Source organism: Amblyraja radiata, chromosome 24, assembly GCF_010909765.2.
Source record: "Amblyraja radiata isolate CabotCenter1 chromosome 24, sAmbRad1.1.pri, whole genome shotgun sequence".
In the NCBI taxonomy this organism is placed as follows: domain Eukaryota; kingdom Metazoa; phylum Chordata; class Chondrichthyes; order Rajiformes; family Rajidae; genus Amblyraja; species Amblyraja radiata.
The window spans coordinates 12,414,006-12,430,197 of NC_045979.1; the positions used below are offsets into that span (position 1 = coordinate 12,414,006).

At 43.1% G+C, this 16,192-nt stretch overlaps 1 protein-coding gene across 1 annotated transcript in view; it reads left to right on the plus strand.

Moving 5' to 3' along the window:
• Window positions 1-2,750: 2,750 nt before the first annotated feature.
• The window catches only part of adora1 (adenosine A1 receptor), an 86,799-nt gene continuing 73,357 nt past the window's right edge, over window positions 2,751-16,192 (plus strand). Inside the window, exon 1 of the mRNA XM_033042443.1 lies at window positions 2,751-3,484. Within this exon, the coding sequence (XP_032898334.1) occupies window positions 3,123-3,484 (362 nt within the window). The 5' untranslated portion in view covers window positions 2,751-3,122. The remainder of the gene's footprint in view (window positions 3,485-16,192) is intronic.

The following is a 16,192-nucleotide window of genomic DNA, read 5'->3' on the forward strand; positions in this document are numbered from 1 at the left end:
GTTACATTACTATTAGGGACTGGGCAAACAGAGCAGACCAGGATCATCAGGTCCAGTCATGGAATTCCGGGCATACCCACCTGAACCACGGTTATGTGTCATGACCCACTTATTGAACTACATCGACACAATAAGTAATCCTCGAGGGAGAGAAAAAGCCTTATGGGTCAGCCACAAGAAACGTTATGGTCAGGTGACAAGCCAAACTATCTCAAGTGGCTCAAGCAGGTACTGGGAGTTGCTGGAGTACATATTAACATGTATAAATCTTGCTCCACCAGGACAGCATCCACATCAGTGACTAAGAGGATGGACATGCCAATGGACCGCATCCTGGCTACAGCGGGGTGGTCTAGGGAGTATACGTTCCAAACCTTTATAACAAACCACTGACAGAACCTGTATCGTTTGCAGAAAAATAATCTGCAAAAAATATATAATTTAAGTCCGGGGGAGCATTTGGTCTTGTTGTTGTTAATAACACCATTATCATTTTTACAAACAGATTCATGGTTGATTACGATAACATACTTCCTCCCTCGAAAGACTTCGGCAGCAAGTGAAGTATGAACTGTTACACGGTTTGAAATCACAGAGTTTTTAAATCTTCACGTAGTCACTCACGTGATTCCGAAGTAAAATAGTAAGATTAAACGAGAACTTACCAGTTTGAAGTTTGATCTGTATTTTATGAGGAGTTACGATGAGGGATTACGTGCCCTCCGCTCCCACCCTCAATAATATGGGTCAAACTGATAACTAAGGTCTCCTTTTCTTTACTATGTTTATTTCAATAACTGTGTCTGTCTGTGATTCCACACCGCTGCTTTGAAGTATGCCGCACATGCGTGCTGAGCGGGCTCTTCACGTAATCCCTCATCGTAACTCCTCATAAAATACAGATCAAACTTCAAACTGGTAAATTCTAGTTTAATCTTACTATTAAACACTCCAACCTCCAAATAAGCTCCAAACCCCATAGACCTGGGGGGGGGGGGGGGGGGGGGGCATGGTTTTGTGAATGCAGTTATTGTTTATTTTTTATATATATACTGAACTTTTGTGTTGTTTATTATAGTGTTTACTGATTACGATGTTTACATATCCGTTGCTCTGCTGCAAGTAAGAATGTCATCGTTCCCTTTCGGGATATGTGACCATAAAACACTTTTGACTCTCTTGAAGGTTATCCATCCTCTATGCTCACTGCAGAAAAGCTCCCTCTACTGCAGCAACGCGTGAAACTCCTCTCTGCCCAGTCATTAATTGAGCGTATGATGACGTTCTGGTACTTGCGAAGTATATGTGTGTGTGTATGTGTGGGCGTCCCGTCCTGCTCATTAACATCTGATCCAGATCCAGATTGCAATGAGCACTACAGCGAATCCCACCGCATTCGGCTGCTCCGATATCTAGCTCTTCGAGATAGCCACACAATGCTGGAGTAACTCAGCGGGTCAGACAGCATCCCTGGAGACGTTTCGTTTCGTTTAGTTTAGTTTAGAGATACAGCGCGGAAACAGGCCCTTCGGCCCACCGAGTCCGCGCCGACCAGCGAATCCCGCACACGAACATTGTCCTACACCCACTAGGGACAACTTTACACATACACCAAGCCAATCAACCTACAAACCTGTACGTCTTTGGAGTGTGGGAGAAAGCCGAAGATCCCAGAGAAAACCCACGCAGGATCACGGGTAGAACACACAAACTCCGTACAGACAGCACCCGTAGTCGGGATCGAACCCAGGTCCCCGGCGCTACAAGGCAACAACTCTGCCGCTGCGCCACTGAAAAGAAGGGTCTCGACCTGAAATGTCACCTATTCCTTTTCTCCAGAGATACGGTCTGACCCGTTGTATTACGCCAGCATGTTGTGTCTTTCTTCGGTCTAAACCAGCATCTGCTGTTCCTTCATACAGATCTAGCTTTGCAATTTCTTTTAAACCGGGTCTAACTTCAACGGGCTGATTGTTGAGACAATAAACCATGAACCGTTGTGATAAATGTATTAAACTCCCCACGCTGACAAGCGAAAATAATGAACCCGTCGTTCGATTCCGGAGGATGGTGTTCGAATGTAGATTTATTCGGAATTGCTCACTTTTCAAAGACAGTGCCGCGCTATAAAACGAGTTTTAACTTCAAATATGGAACATGTGAAAATCTGTGGATAAATATAATCTCTCTCGCACATTCACTTTCGACTTATGTGTTAAAACACCCAGCCCCTCCAGTGCTCCAGAGCAGGGTGTGTGTTTTTCTTCTGATTTAGGGAAATAAATTCTTGCGGCAGAGTTACAGCCTTATTCTGGGTTTTAGATTATTCTGTCCGAGCAAGGAACAAATGAATTACGCGGGGATTCAGTAAAGGAATGGGTCAATTTCTGACGGGAGAGTGCTTATTCTTGGCCGGGTGGCGAGGAACTGCCTCTTTAAAAGTGACATCGCAAACCAAAGGCTTGTATGTACGGTACTTGCAAATCTGAAACTGGCCAACGCACTTCCAGTAAACTCTAATGAGGAACACGAGCAGGGAGCACAAGCGGCAGCGTACACACATACACACATTCACACACACATTCACACACAGACCTCAACGCCGCCGAACAGACTGATAAGGTGCAAGCGCTTGCAGTTGGAAGCTACTATATATTTAGAACCTGCTGCTACGCTTTACGGACGATATTTATGTATTGGAGGGGGGAGGGGAGGGGGGTGGTATGAATACGTCGGCCAAAATAAAAAGACTTTGCTGAGAGGTTTTAAAGGGGGCTGCTTAAGGGATGAGGGATCTTGTCAGTGTTAGCTGGGAGCTGGGAGCTGGGCAGTGAAGAGACCGTGTGTGAGGTGTCATGTTTCAATGTCCCAGTCCCACTCGGTGTCAGGAGGGCGGGCGAGTCGTGCATCCTCGTTGACCGCAGGCAGCAGCGGCGCTGACTCGTAAACCCAGCTTCCCTGAGGCGAAACTGTGCCTGGGGAGAGGAGAGGGGAGGGAAGCGGAGCGGAGAGACGACAAAGTGAGAATCACCGCCCCCCTCCCAGCACTGACACTTAGCTAAAGATAATTCCCGTGCTCGGCGCGTCTTCAACCCAACGCCGGGAACGGGGCGGATGCAAGGATGACGGTGGCTGTGGAAGGTGAGGCCGGAGCGATCTCCCCCTCGCTGGCGATCTACATCGGGATAGAGGTGCTGATCGCGGTCACCGCCGTGCTGGGCAACGTGCTGGTGTGTTGGGCCGTCAAGATCAACCGGGCTCTCAGGGAGACCACCTTCTGCTTCATCGTGTCGCTGGCGCTGGCTGACATCGCCGTGGGCACGTTGGTCATCCCTCTGGCCATCACTATCAGCATCGGCCTCAAGACCCACTTCTACAGCTGCCTCCTCTTCTCCTGCACCGTCCTGGTCCTGACCCAAAGCTCCATCCTTGCGCTGCTGGCTATCGCTATCGATCGCTACCTTCGAGTCAAGGTCCCCACCAGGTGAGGCGCCGCTTCCTGAGATATAGACATCACTTTGCTTAGACAAGCGAGGGAAATAAGCCGGAGTACCCACTCGCCCCGTTCACCGTCCCGGGTTGACACATCAAGGGTATTCTCACCCGAGAGGCAGCGAACGGCGGCGTTGCCCTGTAGCGTTGACACTCACGGTCGGTTCCTCTCAAGGGAAACTCCCAAAGTCTCAGTGCGCCTGATATATTTGCTCACTCACAGTAAAGAGTACAATTTTAAATTGTGACATCGCTCTATACCTGCGCCGTATGCAGTTTCCGCACCCCCTCCCATCCACATGTATCATATTGTATTACTATATATTATATAGTATTATTATAAAATATTATATTGTATTATGATAGTATTATTATAATGATTATATTGTGTTATTATAGTGTAATTATAAAATATTATATAGTTTTATTATAGTACTATTATACAAAAATTATATTATATTCTAATAGCATGATCATAACATATTATATTGTATTCTAATAGTATTATTATAAAACATTATATTGTAATATTATAACATTTTTATTAAAATATATACTATAATGTTATTAATAATACGCTATAATATGCCATAATATACTATCATATGCTAATAATAATATTAATAATAATAATAATATTAATAATAATAATAATAATAATATTAATAATAATAATGCACTTTAATATATATGGCCAATTTGTGCTTTAATTAAAAATACTTCAAAACCACCTCTGAGCCGTAGAGATGGTGTTTAAGTGCTGGAAGGTCACTGATAAGCAAGGAATGTCTATGGATCGCAGGGATCCACATGTCCCCGCGGCAGGGAATCAGCGCTGCCCGATGCGGGTTAGAAGGTAGCGAACTATGCACTTCCATCCGGTTACCTTTCAAACTGCCAACGTGGTGGCGAAGCGGTGGTGGTGGGGGTTTGTTTTGTTGTGTTGTCTCTGTGGGCAATCAGCTGTGCATGGGTATTGTAGTATAATCCCCACGTTGTCTGTGCCTTTCAACGCTATCTTTGTTGAGATATTTTATGAGCTGGTTGGTGTGATGAGACGGGATGACCGAGTGTGTTCGTGGACAATATTCACAGTATATTTGCGATGCCTCTCCGAACAGCTCGTTGGAATCGCTAACAGTTCCGTGGGATATCCGGGCTTTGTAAGAGTCGTCTCTTCCCTCCCTTTGGCCACACCACACTTCGCACCGTTTGCAAGAGATTGGCGAGTTTAATGTGAGACAGCGGTAGCGCGAAGCAGGTAGAATTATAGGCAGACAAAATTGCTGGAGATACTCAGCTGGTGCGGCAGCATCTATGGAGTGAAGGACATTTTCTTTAAAGGTGCAAATCACGTATCTTTTGAAAGACATAAAGTGCTGGAGTAACTCAGCGGGTCAGGCAGCACCTCTGGAGAGTGGATAGGTGACGTTTCGGGTCGGGACTATCTTCAGATTGATCAGGGAAGAAGGTGTAAAAGGAGCAAGCCAAAAGGATTGAAGAGTTGAAGCTGGAAGATGAAATACAGGTGGAAGGGAGGGGGTGAGAGAGGAAAATGGATGTGAGTCCAGGTGAGGCACGGCAGGGGAGGGGGGAGAATGGAGAGGGGAGGGTTATGTAATTACCTAAAATTTAAGAATTCAATGTTCATTCCTTTGCTGTTGTTCCTCCAGTTTGTGTGTGGCCTCACTCTGGCAATGGAGGAAACCCACAACAGAAAGGTCAGTGTGCGAATGGGAAGAGGAGTTAAAATGCTTAACTACCAACAGGCCTTGGCAGACTGAGCACAAGTATTTGTTGAAACGGTTGCCGAGTCTACGCTTGGTCTTGCCGATGTATAGAAGGCCACATCGGGAACATGTTGTTGGATGAGGTTGGAGGATGTGCACATGAATCTCTGTCTCACCTGGAAAGACCACTGGGGTCCCTGGAAGGAGGCGAGGGATGGATAGGGACAGGTGTTACAGCTCTTGCAGTAATGGGGAAATACCTGGGGAGGGGCTAGTTTGGGTGAGAAGAGATGAGTGAACCAAAAAGATGTGGAGAGAGCAGTCTCTGCGGAAGGCAGAATGGGTTGGGGAAGGGAAAATGTGAGCGGTGGTGGGATCATGTTAGTGGTGATGGAAATGTCAGCGGATGATGTGTTAGATGCGGAGGCTGGTGGGGTGAACGGTGAGGACCAGGGTTACTCTATCCTGGTTCCTACTGGGGGGAAGCAGAGCGGAAGCATGTTACCATATGCATCTTTTAGAGAGGCACCTGGATATGCAGGGAGTGGAGGGTGTGGATCACGTACAAACAGATGAGATTAGTTTATCCTTCGCCTCAATGAATGCAGATAAGTGAAAATCTGCTCTAAATTTTAAGCATCACACATATTTTGCAAACCCAAACCTAACAATGAATACATAATATTTTTGTCGGTGATGCAGGGCGAACGTGCACACACAAAATGTTGCCAATCGTATATTATATAAACAGATACAGCTAGTTGTGGACTGAAATAAAGAGATGAGTAAAACAACATTAAGCTACTGTAATTAATACTAGTGGATTAAATGGCATGCATGTATTTCGAGTTGCGAAAACTAAATATAGATGATGCCTAAGCACTTTGCAATCCAGAATTCATAATATATACTTGTAATTTCCTACACATTTTGCAGGAAGCCAAATCGAAGTGATGTCTTCAGGGTGTAGTGTTGTAAAAGGCCATGGCATAATTAGATGAGGTTATCATTTACAGTTAAATAGCAATGTATATTGAAACCTGCAAAGCTATGATAATAATAATAATAATAATGGATGGGATTTATATAGCGCCTTTCTAATACTCAAGGCGCTTTACATCGCATTATTCATTCACTCCTCAGTCACACTCGGTGGTGGTAAGCTACTTCTGTAGCCACAGCTGCCCTGGGGCAGACTGACGGAAGCGTGGCTGCCAATCTGCGCCTACGGCCCCTCCGACCACCACCAATCACTCACACACATTCACACACAGGCAAAGGTGGGTGAAGTGTCTTGCCCAAGGACACAACGACAGTATGCACTCCAAGCGGGATTCGAACCGGCTACCTTCCGGTTGCCAGCCGAACACTTAGCCCATTGTGCCATCAGTCGTCCCGAAATATTTCAATGATAAGAGTATCATTGAAATATTTCTGCAGTGCATGTTGAGGAGCTAGAACACATCTACGCTGCTATATGGCGATCCATTTGTAAATTATAATGCCCATATAATGTCCATTGAACGTATGAAAATTGAAAGTAAAATGGTTGACAAGAAAATGAATGGTTAATGAAGCAACTACTTGTCCCATGTGGTACTGGATCTATACCATGTGGTTTCCAGGCAAAGTATGACTTGGTGCTATTGAATTAATTGGCAGGGTATATGATCCAAATTCCAAACCTATTATTTATAATTATATATATTCTGAAGTTAGATACAAAAAGCTGGAGTAACTCAGTGGGACAGACAGCATCTCTGGAGAGAAGGAATGGGTGACGTTTCGGGTCAAGATCCTTCTTCATGTCTGCAGAAGGGTCTATTTGTGTCTATTTTCGGTTTAAACCAGCATCTGCAGTTCCCTCTTGCACATTATATATATTCTCTTTATTTCAAATTCCATGTTCCCCTTTTAGAGTGGAAACTAATTGGATAAACGTTCTGCTTTATATAGTTCCTTAGACTATTGTTATCTCCAGTGAGAGGGACTGGGATGCAGGTACATGTGAGTTTGTAGTGGAGGCAATTAAATGGTCCAACCAGCGCTTCAAAGTTATGTCGACAGTCCTGTCTCGAAATGAAAACATTGAAATTGAAAATAAAAAATAACTGACTGCAAGTGCATCTAGATTTAAGATTTGTTTTCAATATGTCATGCGTCATTGGATAAATAACTTCAAGAAGTAGTGGAGACCAAAAGGTAATAGGAAAAGGATTTCATGTTCCTGATCTTGCCGAGAGAATGTCAGTAATTCAATTTGAATTTCCAGAGCGTACCTATTTGAATGGAAGGACATTTGGGACTTAATGCTTGCATCAAACACAGAAGACCTATAATGCATGGATTATTATGGTTCCGAGTTCACCCCTCCACCTTTGAACTACATTTTGCTAAAATTCTAGTATTTATTCTGAGGTGTCACCAGATCAGGTCCATCACAAGGATCCAAGATCCCATTGATTTCCACGAGGATTGTAGGTCTGCGTGTGTCAAGGAAAAAGGAAAACACATTCCAATCGTTTACTTACATAAATTCCAGCATGCCTACATTGTTCAATAGAGGAGCAAAATAATTGGAATGTGACAAAGGACCAGTTAACTCAACACCCACAATAAGGAAAGTGCTAAGTGCTAATTATCGATGTTCAAGAAAGCATAATAGAATTCGGCATTCAACATGATTTAATAATTTATAGTGTGGATAAAACATTTTAAGTGTGGTATATTTGGATGTTAAAATACCATTCAGTTATGATGCCAACTGTAATCATAGAGTCACAGAGTTACACAGCTTGGAAACAAGCCTAACAGCCCAACCAAGATGTCCACCTGTTTGGCCCATATCCCTAAAAATCTTTTCTATCCATCTACCTGCCTAAACATCTGTAAACACTGTAATTTTATCTACCATAGACCAGGTCTTCCATTTACCCACCATTTTCTGCGTGAAAAGTTGCTCCTCAAGCAAATCTTTCTCCTCTCACCTTAAATCTATGCCTGCTAGTTTTAAAACCCCTACCCTGGGCAAACGACTGAGACTACCCATCTTATTTATGCCCATCAGGATTTTATATCGCACGACAAGGTCACCCCTCTGCCTCCCATGTGCCATTGCAAAAATTCCCAGCTCATCCATTCTCTCCTTACAGCTCAAGTCTCCAGTCCCGGTAAGAATCCTTCCAGTATCCTTTCCAGGTTGATTACATTCTCTCTATGGCTTGGCGGCCAGAACTGTGCACAATATCATAAGGGAGGTTTCACTTGCCCCTCTTCTGGGCTGTGTCCATGCCCGAATTCCTAGGAGAAGGAGCAAGTGATGTCCAAGGGTACCTTAGCCATGTTCCAGGACTGCTGGCCTCAAAGAGGCTTGAGTGCATGTGATAAGGGTTATAACGTTTTTCTTTGATACTTGCTTGCATCTATATTCTTTTCCTTGGAATAGTGTATTAGTTGTCTTTTGAACTTGTAATAACTTACCTTTGAGGAAATATGTGAGGTCTCACCAATGACTTGTACAGTTGCAATATGCTGGCCCAACTCCTGTACTCAATCCCCTGACTGATGAAGTCAAGAATAACAATGCCTTCTTCACCACACTGTCCACCCATGTCACCACTCTCATGGAACTATATACTTGTAGCTCCAAGTCTCTCTGGTCTACTTCATTCTTCAGGGCACTACCATTTATTCTGTACGTCCTGCCTTGGTTTAACTTACCAAATGGCAAAGCTTTCCCTTGTCCAAGTTAAATTCCATCTGCCATTGCCCACTTCCTCAGTTGATCTAGATCCCACAATTTGTTTAGAAAACCAGCTAAGCTGCCTTTTACACTTCCAGGTTTGATGTCAATCATGATTTCATCAACCATGTTAACAACATTGTCATCCAGATTAATAATATAATTGATAATCAGCAGGGGACTTGGAATTGAAGCTTGTGGCACAGAGCCGACACAATAATAACAACTTTCTGAATAACAACCCTCCACTACCACTAAGTGACTCCTTCCATCAAGCCAATTTTATGTGATGCTTGTCTCAACCTTGATCCCATGTGATTTAACCTTCCAGACCAGCCTAGCATCCCTGGCCTCATCCTTATCAATAATCTTCATCACCTCTTAAAAAAAAACAAGAAGTTTTCACTTCAAACAAAGTACATTGAATTTGAAACATAGAATGGCTTGAGGATTACTTTCTGGAAAAGAAACAGAGACTGGGAGAAAACTGCAGTTTTCCCTTGTAGATCGCAACTGAGTAGGTATATAAAGCAAGGATCAACACTTGATTTGAGAACATACATGGCACGATTAGCAAGTTTTCAGATGACACAACAGTGGGTGGTTTTGCAGATAGTGAAGATGGTTGTGTAAAATTGCAGCAGGATCTTGATCGATTGGCCAGGTAGGCTGAGGAATGGTTGGTAGAATTTAATACAGAGAAATGTGAGGTGTTGCATTTTGGGAAGTCTAACATGGGCAGGACCTACACAGTGAATGGGAGGGCTCTGGGGAGTGTTGTAGAGCAGAGAGATCTAGGAGTGCAGGTGCAGTTCCTTGAAGGTGGAATCGCAGGTAGGTAAGGTGGTTAAAAAGGCTTTTGGCACATTGGCCTTCATCAGTCAGAGTATTGAGTATATAAATTGGGAGGTCAGGTTGCAGTTATATAAGATGTCGGTGAGGCCCCACTTAGAGTATTGTGTTCAGTTCTGGGCACCATATTATAGGAAAGATATTGTCAAGCTGGAAAGGGTATAGAGAGGATTTATGAGGATATTGCCAGGACTAGAGGGTCTGAGTTATAAGGAGAGGTTGAGTAGGCTGGGAATCTATTCCTTGGAACGTAGGAGGATCAGGGGTGATCATATAGAGATGTATAAAATCATGAGAGGTATAGATCGGGTGGATGCACAGAGTCTCTTGGCCAGAGTACCAGGACCAGAAGACATAGGTTTAAGGTGAAGGGGGAAATATTTAATAGCAAGCTAAGGGATAATTTTTCACACAAAGGGTGGTGGTTGTATGGAACGAGCTGCCAGAGGAATTGGTTGAGACAGGGACTACCCCTACATTTAAGAAACAGTTAGACAGGTACATGGAGTGGACGGGTTTGGAGGGATATGGGGCAAGCGTGAGCAGGTGGGACTGGGGTAGCTGGGGCATCTTGGTCGGTGTGGGCAAGTTGGGCTGAAGGGCCTGTTTCCACGCTGTATGACTCAATGATTTGAGCTTCAGCTATTTACAATTCACATCGATAACTCGAATGAGAGATTTCAGTGAACATATCCAAGTCTGTTAGAAATATTGAGTGCAAGGGCAAGAATGTGCAGGTGAAAGATCAGAGAAATGTGAAAATTATTCCTTTGAGATCAAATGTGAAAAATCAGAATGTTTTTAAAACCAGTGGACTGGGGAATCTTTATAATTTTACACCTCTAGGTGTCTGTCTTATTTATATGTCCTCACATACGAATCACAGTAAAAGCTATTCCCAACAATTAACAAAATAACTAGAATGCTTATCTTCATGTCAAGGGCATTGAGGTTTTGTTAGTAAAGAAGCTGTACTATAATTGTGAGGTAATGCTGAATTCATATTGGAATTGCCTGATCCAGAGAGATTGAATAGATGTAACTACTATTGTCTAGGGTTTAGAATAATGAGAGATGATATAGTTGAAAGGTATAACAATTTACAGGGTAAATGCAGGGAGTGGTGCTTAGGCCATAATCTTAGAATAAAGGATTGTACAAATGCACCTGTGGGAAACCATTTAGTTTAGTTTAGAGATACTGTGCCCTTCAGCAATCCCTGTACACAACTAGCACTATCCTACACACTAGGGACAATATTACAGAAGCCAATTAACCTACAAACATGTATGGAGTGTGGGAGGAAACGCCACTCAGGCCGGCACGGTGGCGCAGTGGCAGAGATACTGCCTTACAGCGCTTACACCACAGAGATCCAGGTTCGATCCCAACCACGGGTGCTGTCTGTACGGAGTTTGTATGTTCTCCCCGTGACCTGTGTGGGTTTTCTCCGAGATCTTCGGTTTCCTCCCACACTCCAAAGACATACAGGCTTGTAGGTTATTTGGCTCGGTATAAATGTACATTGTCCCTAGTGTGTATAGGATAGTGTTAGTGTGCGGGGATCGCTGGTCGGTGCGGACTCGGTGGGCCGAAGGGCCTGTTTCCGTGCTGTATCTTAAAAAAACTTAAAACATTGTCACAGGGAGAATGTACAAACTCCATAGAGACAGCACACACAGTCAAGATCAATCCTGGGTCTCTGGTACTGCTGCGTCACTGTGCCACATTTCTACACGCTGAACTCAGTGTACTCTTTACTCATGGTCTGTGTTACTCAGTGACTGACTGTATTCAAGGCAGAGAACAATCGATATTTTGACAGTGAGGGAGTGTATGGGAAAGGAATGGGAAGGTAGAGTCATGAGGGAAGGCAATCGTGACTTTGAATGGGAAAGCAATGAAGGGCCAAATGATCTACACAAAAAAGGATGCTGGAAGAACTCAGCAGGGCAAGAAACTTCTGTGGAAATAAAATGTGTTATTTGACATTTTGGGTCGAAACCATGCATGAATAAGAAAGTCTTACGCAGAGCAGGAGAATCAAGAAATAGAGGATAGACACAAAATGCGGGAGAAATTCAGTGGGACAGGCAGCATCTCTGGAGAGAAGAAATGGGTGACGTTTCGGGTCGAGACCCTTCTTCAGACTCAAGAAATAGAGGACGTAGGTTTAAGGTGAGAGGGGAAATAGGAGCCTGACAGGCAATTTTTTCACACGGAGGGTGATCGGTATATGGAACGAGCTGTCAGAGAAGGTAGCTGAGGCAGGTTCCATAACAAGATTTAATAGATATTCGGACAGGTACATGGTAAGGAAAGATTTAGAGGGATGTGGGGCAAACACAGGCAGGTAGCACGAGCGTGGATGGGGCATCTTGGTCAGCATGGACAGGTTGAGCCGAAGGCCATGTTTCCATGCTGTATGATAGTATGACTTTATGACTCTAATGAGATATTTGTGTTCCTATTCATTATACTTCACTTTTTGTTATTTCTATTGCATTCAAGTGGACTAAACTGTGTTGTACACAAGCTATGCTTTTTCCATTCATTAGTTTGACCTTGAATTTAACTGACCTCAATTAGTTATTATGCTTTTTAAAAGATATGAGAACAATTTTACCATTAGGGCAGAAAATAATTGTTTTAATATCTGGTTATTATCCAAGAATGGTGTATTGAAAGTTTTGTTTTTCTTGCCAGGTGATGAAGTCATAATTGAAATGAGTTCTGACAGTTCTGATTTAGCTTACAGTGGCTGTGTGTTTACAAAAGATGTCCTTGTTGTTGTACTAATTTGCACTAAATTATCTGTGCTCAGAGAGGCCACACAAATAGACTGGATTCAAGGTAGAATTGCACCACTGTGCAGTTATGAATGGTCACTCGGGGTTAGAAATGTGGAACGATTTGTTCATCAGCTTGTTTTTTGCATGCTGTCAGTCATGGCCCTGTTAAATTTCAGCGGGGGGTGATTGCTGGTTGGCACGGACTCAGTGGGCCGAAGGGCCTGTTTCCACACTGTATCCTGAAAGTCTTAAAGTCTAAAGTCTAAGCTCAATTATGATTAATCTCATCATTTAAAAAAAAAAAGAAAGCTAATTGTGGTTGCTTTGCACAAGGAAGCAATTGTTGCACCTACTTTTTAAAATATTGATTTAAGATCAGTTATATCAACAAAATGTATAGTAGTCATTTTATTACTTTACGATTTGCCTCAAGAAATTTTCTTTGAATCATTTCAAGTCTTGTCTGCATTGCGCTCTCTTTATTTGTAAATTGCACTTTCATAAAACGCTTTTTTAAATAAGCAACTTTTAACCTTGTAAAACTTTAAAGTCTACAAGTGCACTATGCCCTACTTGTTTACCGTCATGGGGAAAACCCTGCCCATTTTTTTATTTACAATGTCACATGAAAGTGAGAGCAAGCATTCACATTGGAGATTGTAGTCAGTTTTACACATTATTTAAGTGTCAGATGTGCCGTGCTTGTGAATACCTGCATCATGCTTCCAGAGCGCATGTTCCACCTTGGTAACAGGCTTTGCTCAGCCCAAAGTAGGTCAAATGGATGCATTTACATTTTCATGACATGAACCAAATGCCTCAAAAAGTAGATGTTCTTTTTCGATCCATAGTCTTCTGCACTGTTTCTCTCTGTAATTCTGATCCACACCATGCATACAAATTAGCCAGAAAAAGCAGCCTACCAGAGGACTGGGAGAAATTCAGAGTCCAGCAGAGGAGGACAAAGGGCTTAATTAGGAAAGGGAAATAGATTATGAAAGAAAACTGGCAGGGAACATAAAAACTGACTGCAAACGTTTTTATAGATATGTGAAGAGAAAAAGATTAGTTAAAACAAATGTAGGTCCTTTGCAGTCAGAAACAGGTGAATTGATCATGGGGTACAAGGACATGGCAGACCAATTGAATAACTACTTTGGTTCTGTCTTCACTAAGGAAGACATAAATAATCTGCTGGAAATAGCAGGGGACCGTGGGTCAAATGAGAAGGAGGAACTCAGTGAAATCCAGGTTAGCCGGGAAGTGGTGTTAGGTAAATTGAATGGATTAAAGGTCGATAAATCCCCAGGGCCAGTAGGCTGCACCCCAGAGTACTTAAAGAAGTAGCTCCAGAAATAGTGGATGTATTAGTGATAAATTTTCAAAACTCTTTAGATTCTGGAGTAGTTCCTGAGGATTGGAGGGTAGCTAATGTAACCCCACTTTTTAAAAAGGGAGGGAGAGAGAAAACGGGGAATTACAGACCAGTTAGTCTAACATCGATAGTGGGGAAACTGCTAGAGTCAGTTATTAAAGATGGGATAGCAGCACATTTGGAAAGTGGTGAAATCATTGGACAAAGTCAGCATGGATTTATGAAAGGTAAATCATGTCTGACGAATCTTATAGAATTTTTCGAGGATGTAACTAGTAGAGTGGATAAGGGAGAACCAGTGGATGTGTTATATCTGGACTTTCAGAAGGCTTTCGACAAGGTCCCACATAAGAGATTAGTATACAAACTTAAAGCACACGGTATTGGGGGTTCAGTATTGATGTGGATAGAGAACTGGCTGGCAGACAGGAAGCAAAGAGTTGGAGTAAACGGGTCCTTTTCAGAATGGCAGGCAGTGACTAATGGGGTACAGCAAGGCTCAGTGCTGGGACCCCAGCTATTTACAATATATATTAATGATTTGGACAAGGGAATTGAATGCAACATCTCCGAGTTTGCGGATGACACGAAGCTGGGGGGCAGTGTTAGCTGTGAGGAGGATGCTAGGAGGCTGTAAGGTGACTTGGATAGGCTGGGTGAGTGGGCAAATGCATGGCAGATGCAGTATAATGTGGATAAATGTGAGGTTATCCACTTTGGTGGCAAAAACAGGAAAGTAGACTATTATCTGAATGGTGGCCGATTAGGAAAAGGGGAGATGCAACAAGACCTGGGTGTCATGGTACACCAGTCATTGAAGGTAGGCATGCAGGTGCAGCAGGCAGTGAAGAAAGCGAATGGTATGTTAGCATTCATAGAAAAAGGATTTGAGTATAGGAGCAGGGAGGTTCTACTGCAGTTGTACAGGGTCTTGGTACGACCACACCTGGAGTATTGCCTACAGTTTTGGTCTCCTAATCTGAGGAAAGACATTCTTGCCATAGAGAGAGTACAGAGAAGGTTCACCAGACTGATTCTGGGATGTCAGGACTTTCATATGAAGAAAGACTGGATAGACTCGGCTTGTACTCGCTAGAATTTAGAAGATTGAGGGGGGATCTTATAGAAACTTACAAAATTCTTAAGGGGTTGGACAGGCTAGATGCAGGAAGATTGTTCCCGATGTTGGGGAAGTCCAGAACAAGGGGTCACAGTTTAAGGATAAGGGGGAAATCCTTTGGGACCGAGATGAGAAAAACATTTTTCACACAGATGCATCTCTGGAATTCTCTGCCACAGAAGGTAGTTGAAGCCAGTTCATTGGCTATATTTAAGACGGAGTTAGATGTGGCCCTTGGGGCTAAAGGGATCAGGGGGTATGGAGAGAAGGCAGATACAGGATACTGAGTTGGATGATCAGCCATGATCATATTGAATGGCGGTGCAGGCTCGAAGGGCCGAATGGCCTATTCCTGCACCTATTTTCTATGTTTCTATGTTTCTATGTACCTCTCTAGAAACATAGAAACATAGAAATAGGAGCAGGAGTAGGCCATTTGGCCCTTTGAACCAGCACCACCATTCAATATGATCATGGTTGATCAACCAAAATCAGTACCCCGTACCTGCTTTCTCCCCATATCCCTTAATTCCATTAGTCCTAAGAGCTATCTCTCACCCTCTCTTGAATACATCCAGTGAATTGGCTTCCACTGCCTTCTGCGGCAGAGAATCCCACAGATTCACAACTCTCCAGGTGAAAACGTTTTTCCTCATTTTATATGTTTCTGTAAGATTTCCTTTCATCCTTCTAAATTCCAGGGAATATGCCCAGTCGATCCATTCTTTCATTATATGTCAGTCTTGCCATCCCGGAATATCAGGTATTACTTGAAGGTGTGAGTATAGGCAGTGGTAGAGAAACTGCACAGTAGTCAGTCAATAAAAATCAAGCCTCATGTTAGCAAATTCATCGAAAAATCAAAACCAGCTCTAAGGTTTATTTCTAGAGTGATAGAGAGGTGGGGAAGTTATGTTAAATCTGTTTGGACCTTAGTTAGACCATGCTTGTGAAAACAGTTCAAGTTGCCACATTATAAAAATGATACAAGCAGAAAAGAGGATGCAGAAAAGACAGAAAAGTTATACCAGAAATCTGACGGGGGTACATACGAGGAACAGAATGGGTTGTTATTATTTCGTGAATTGC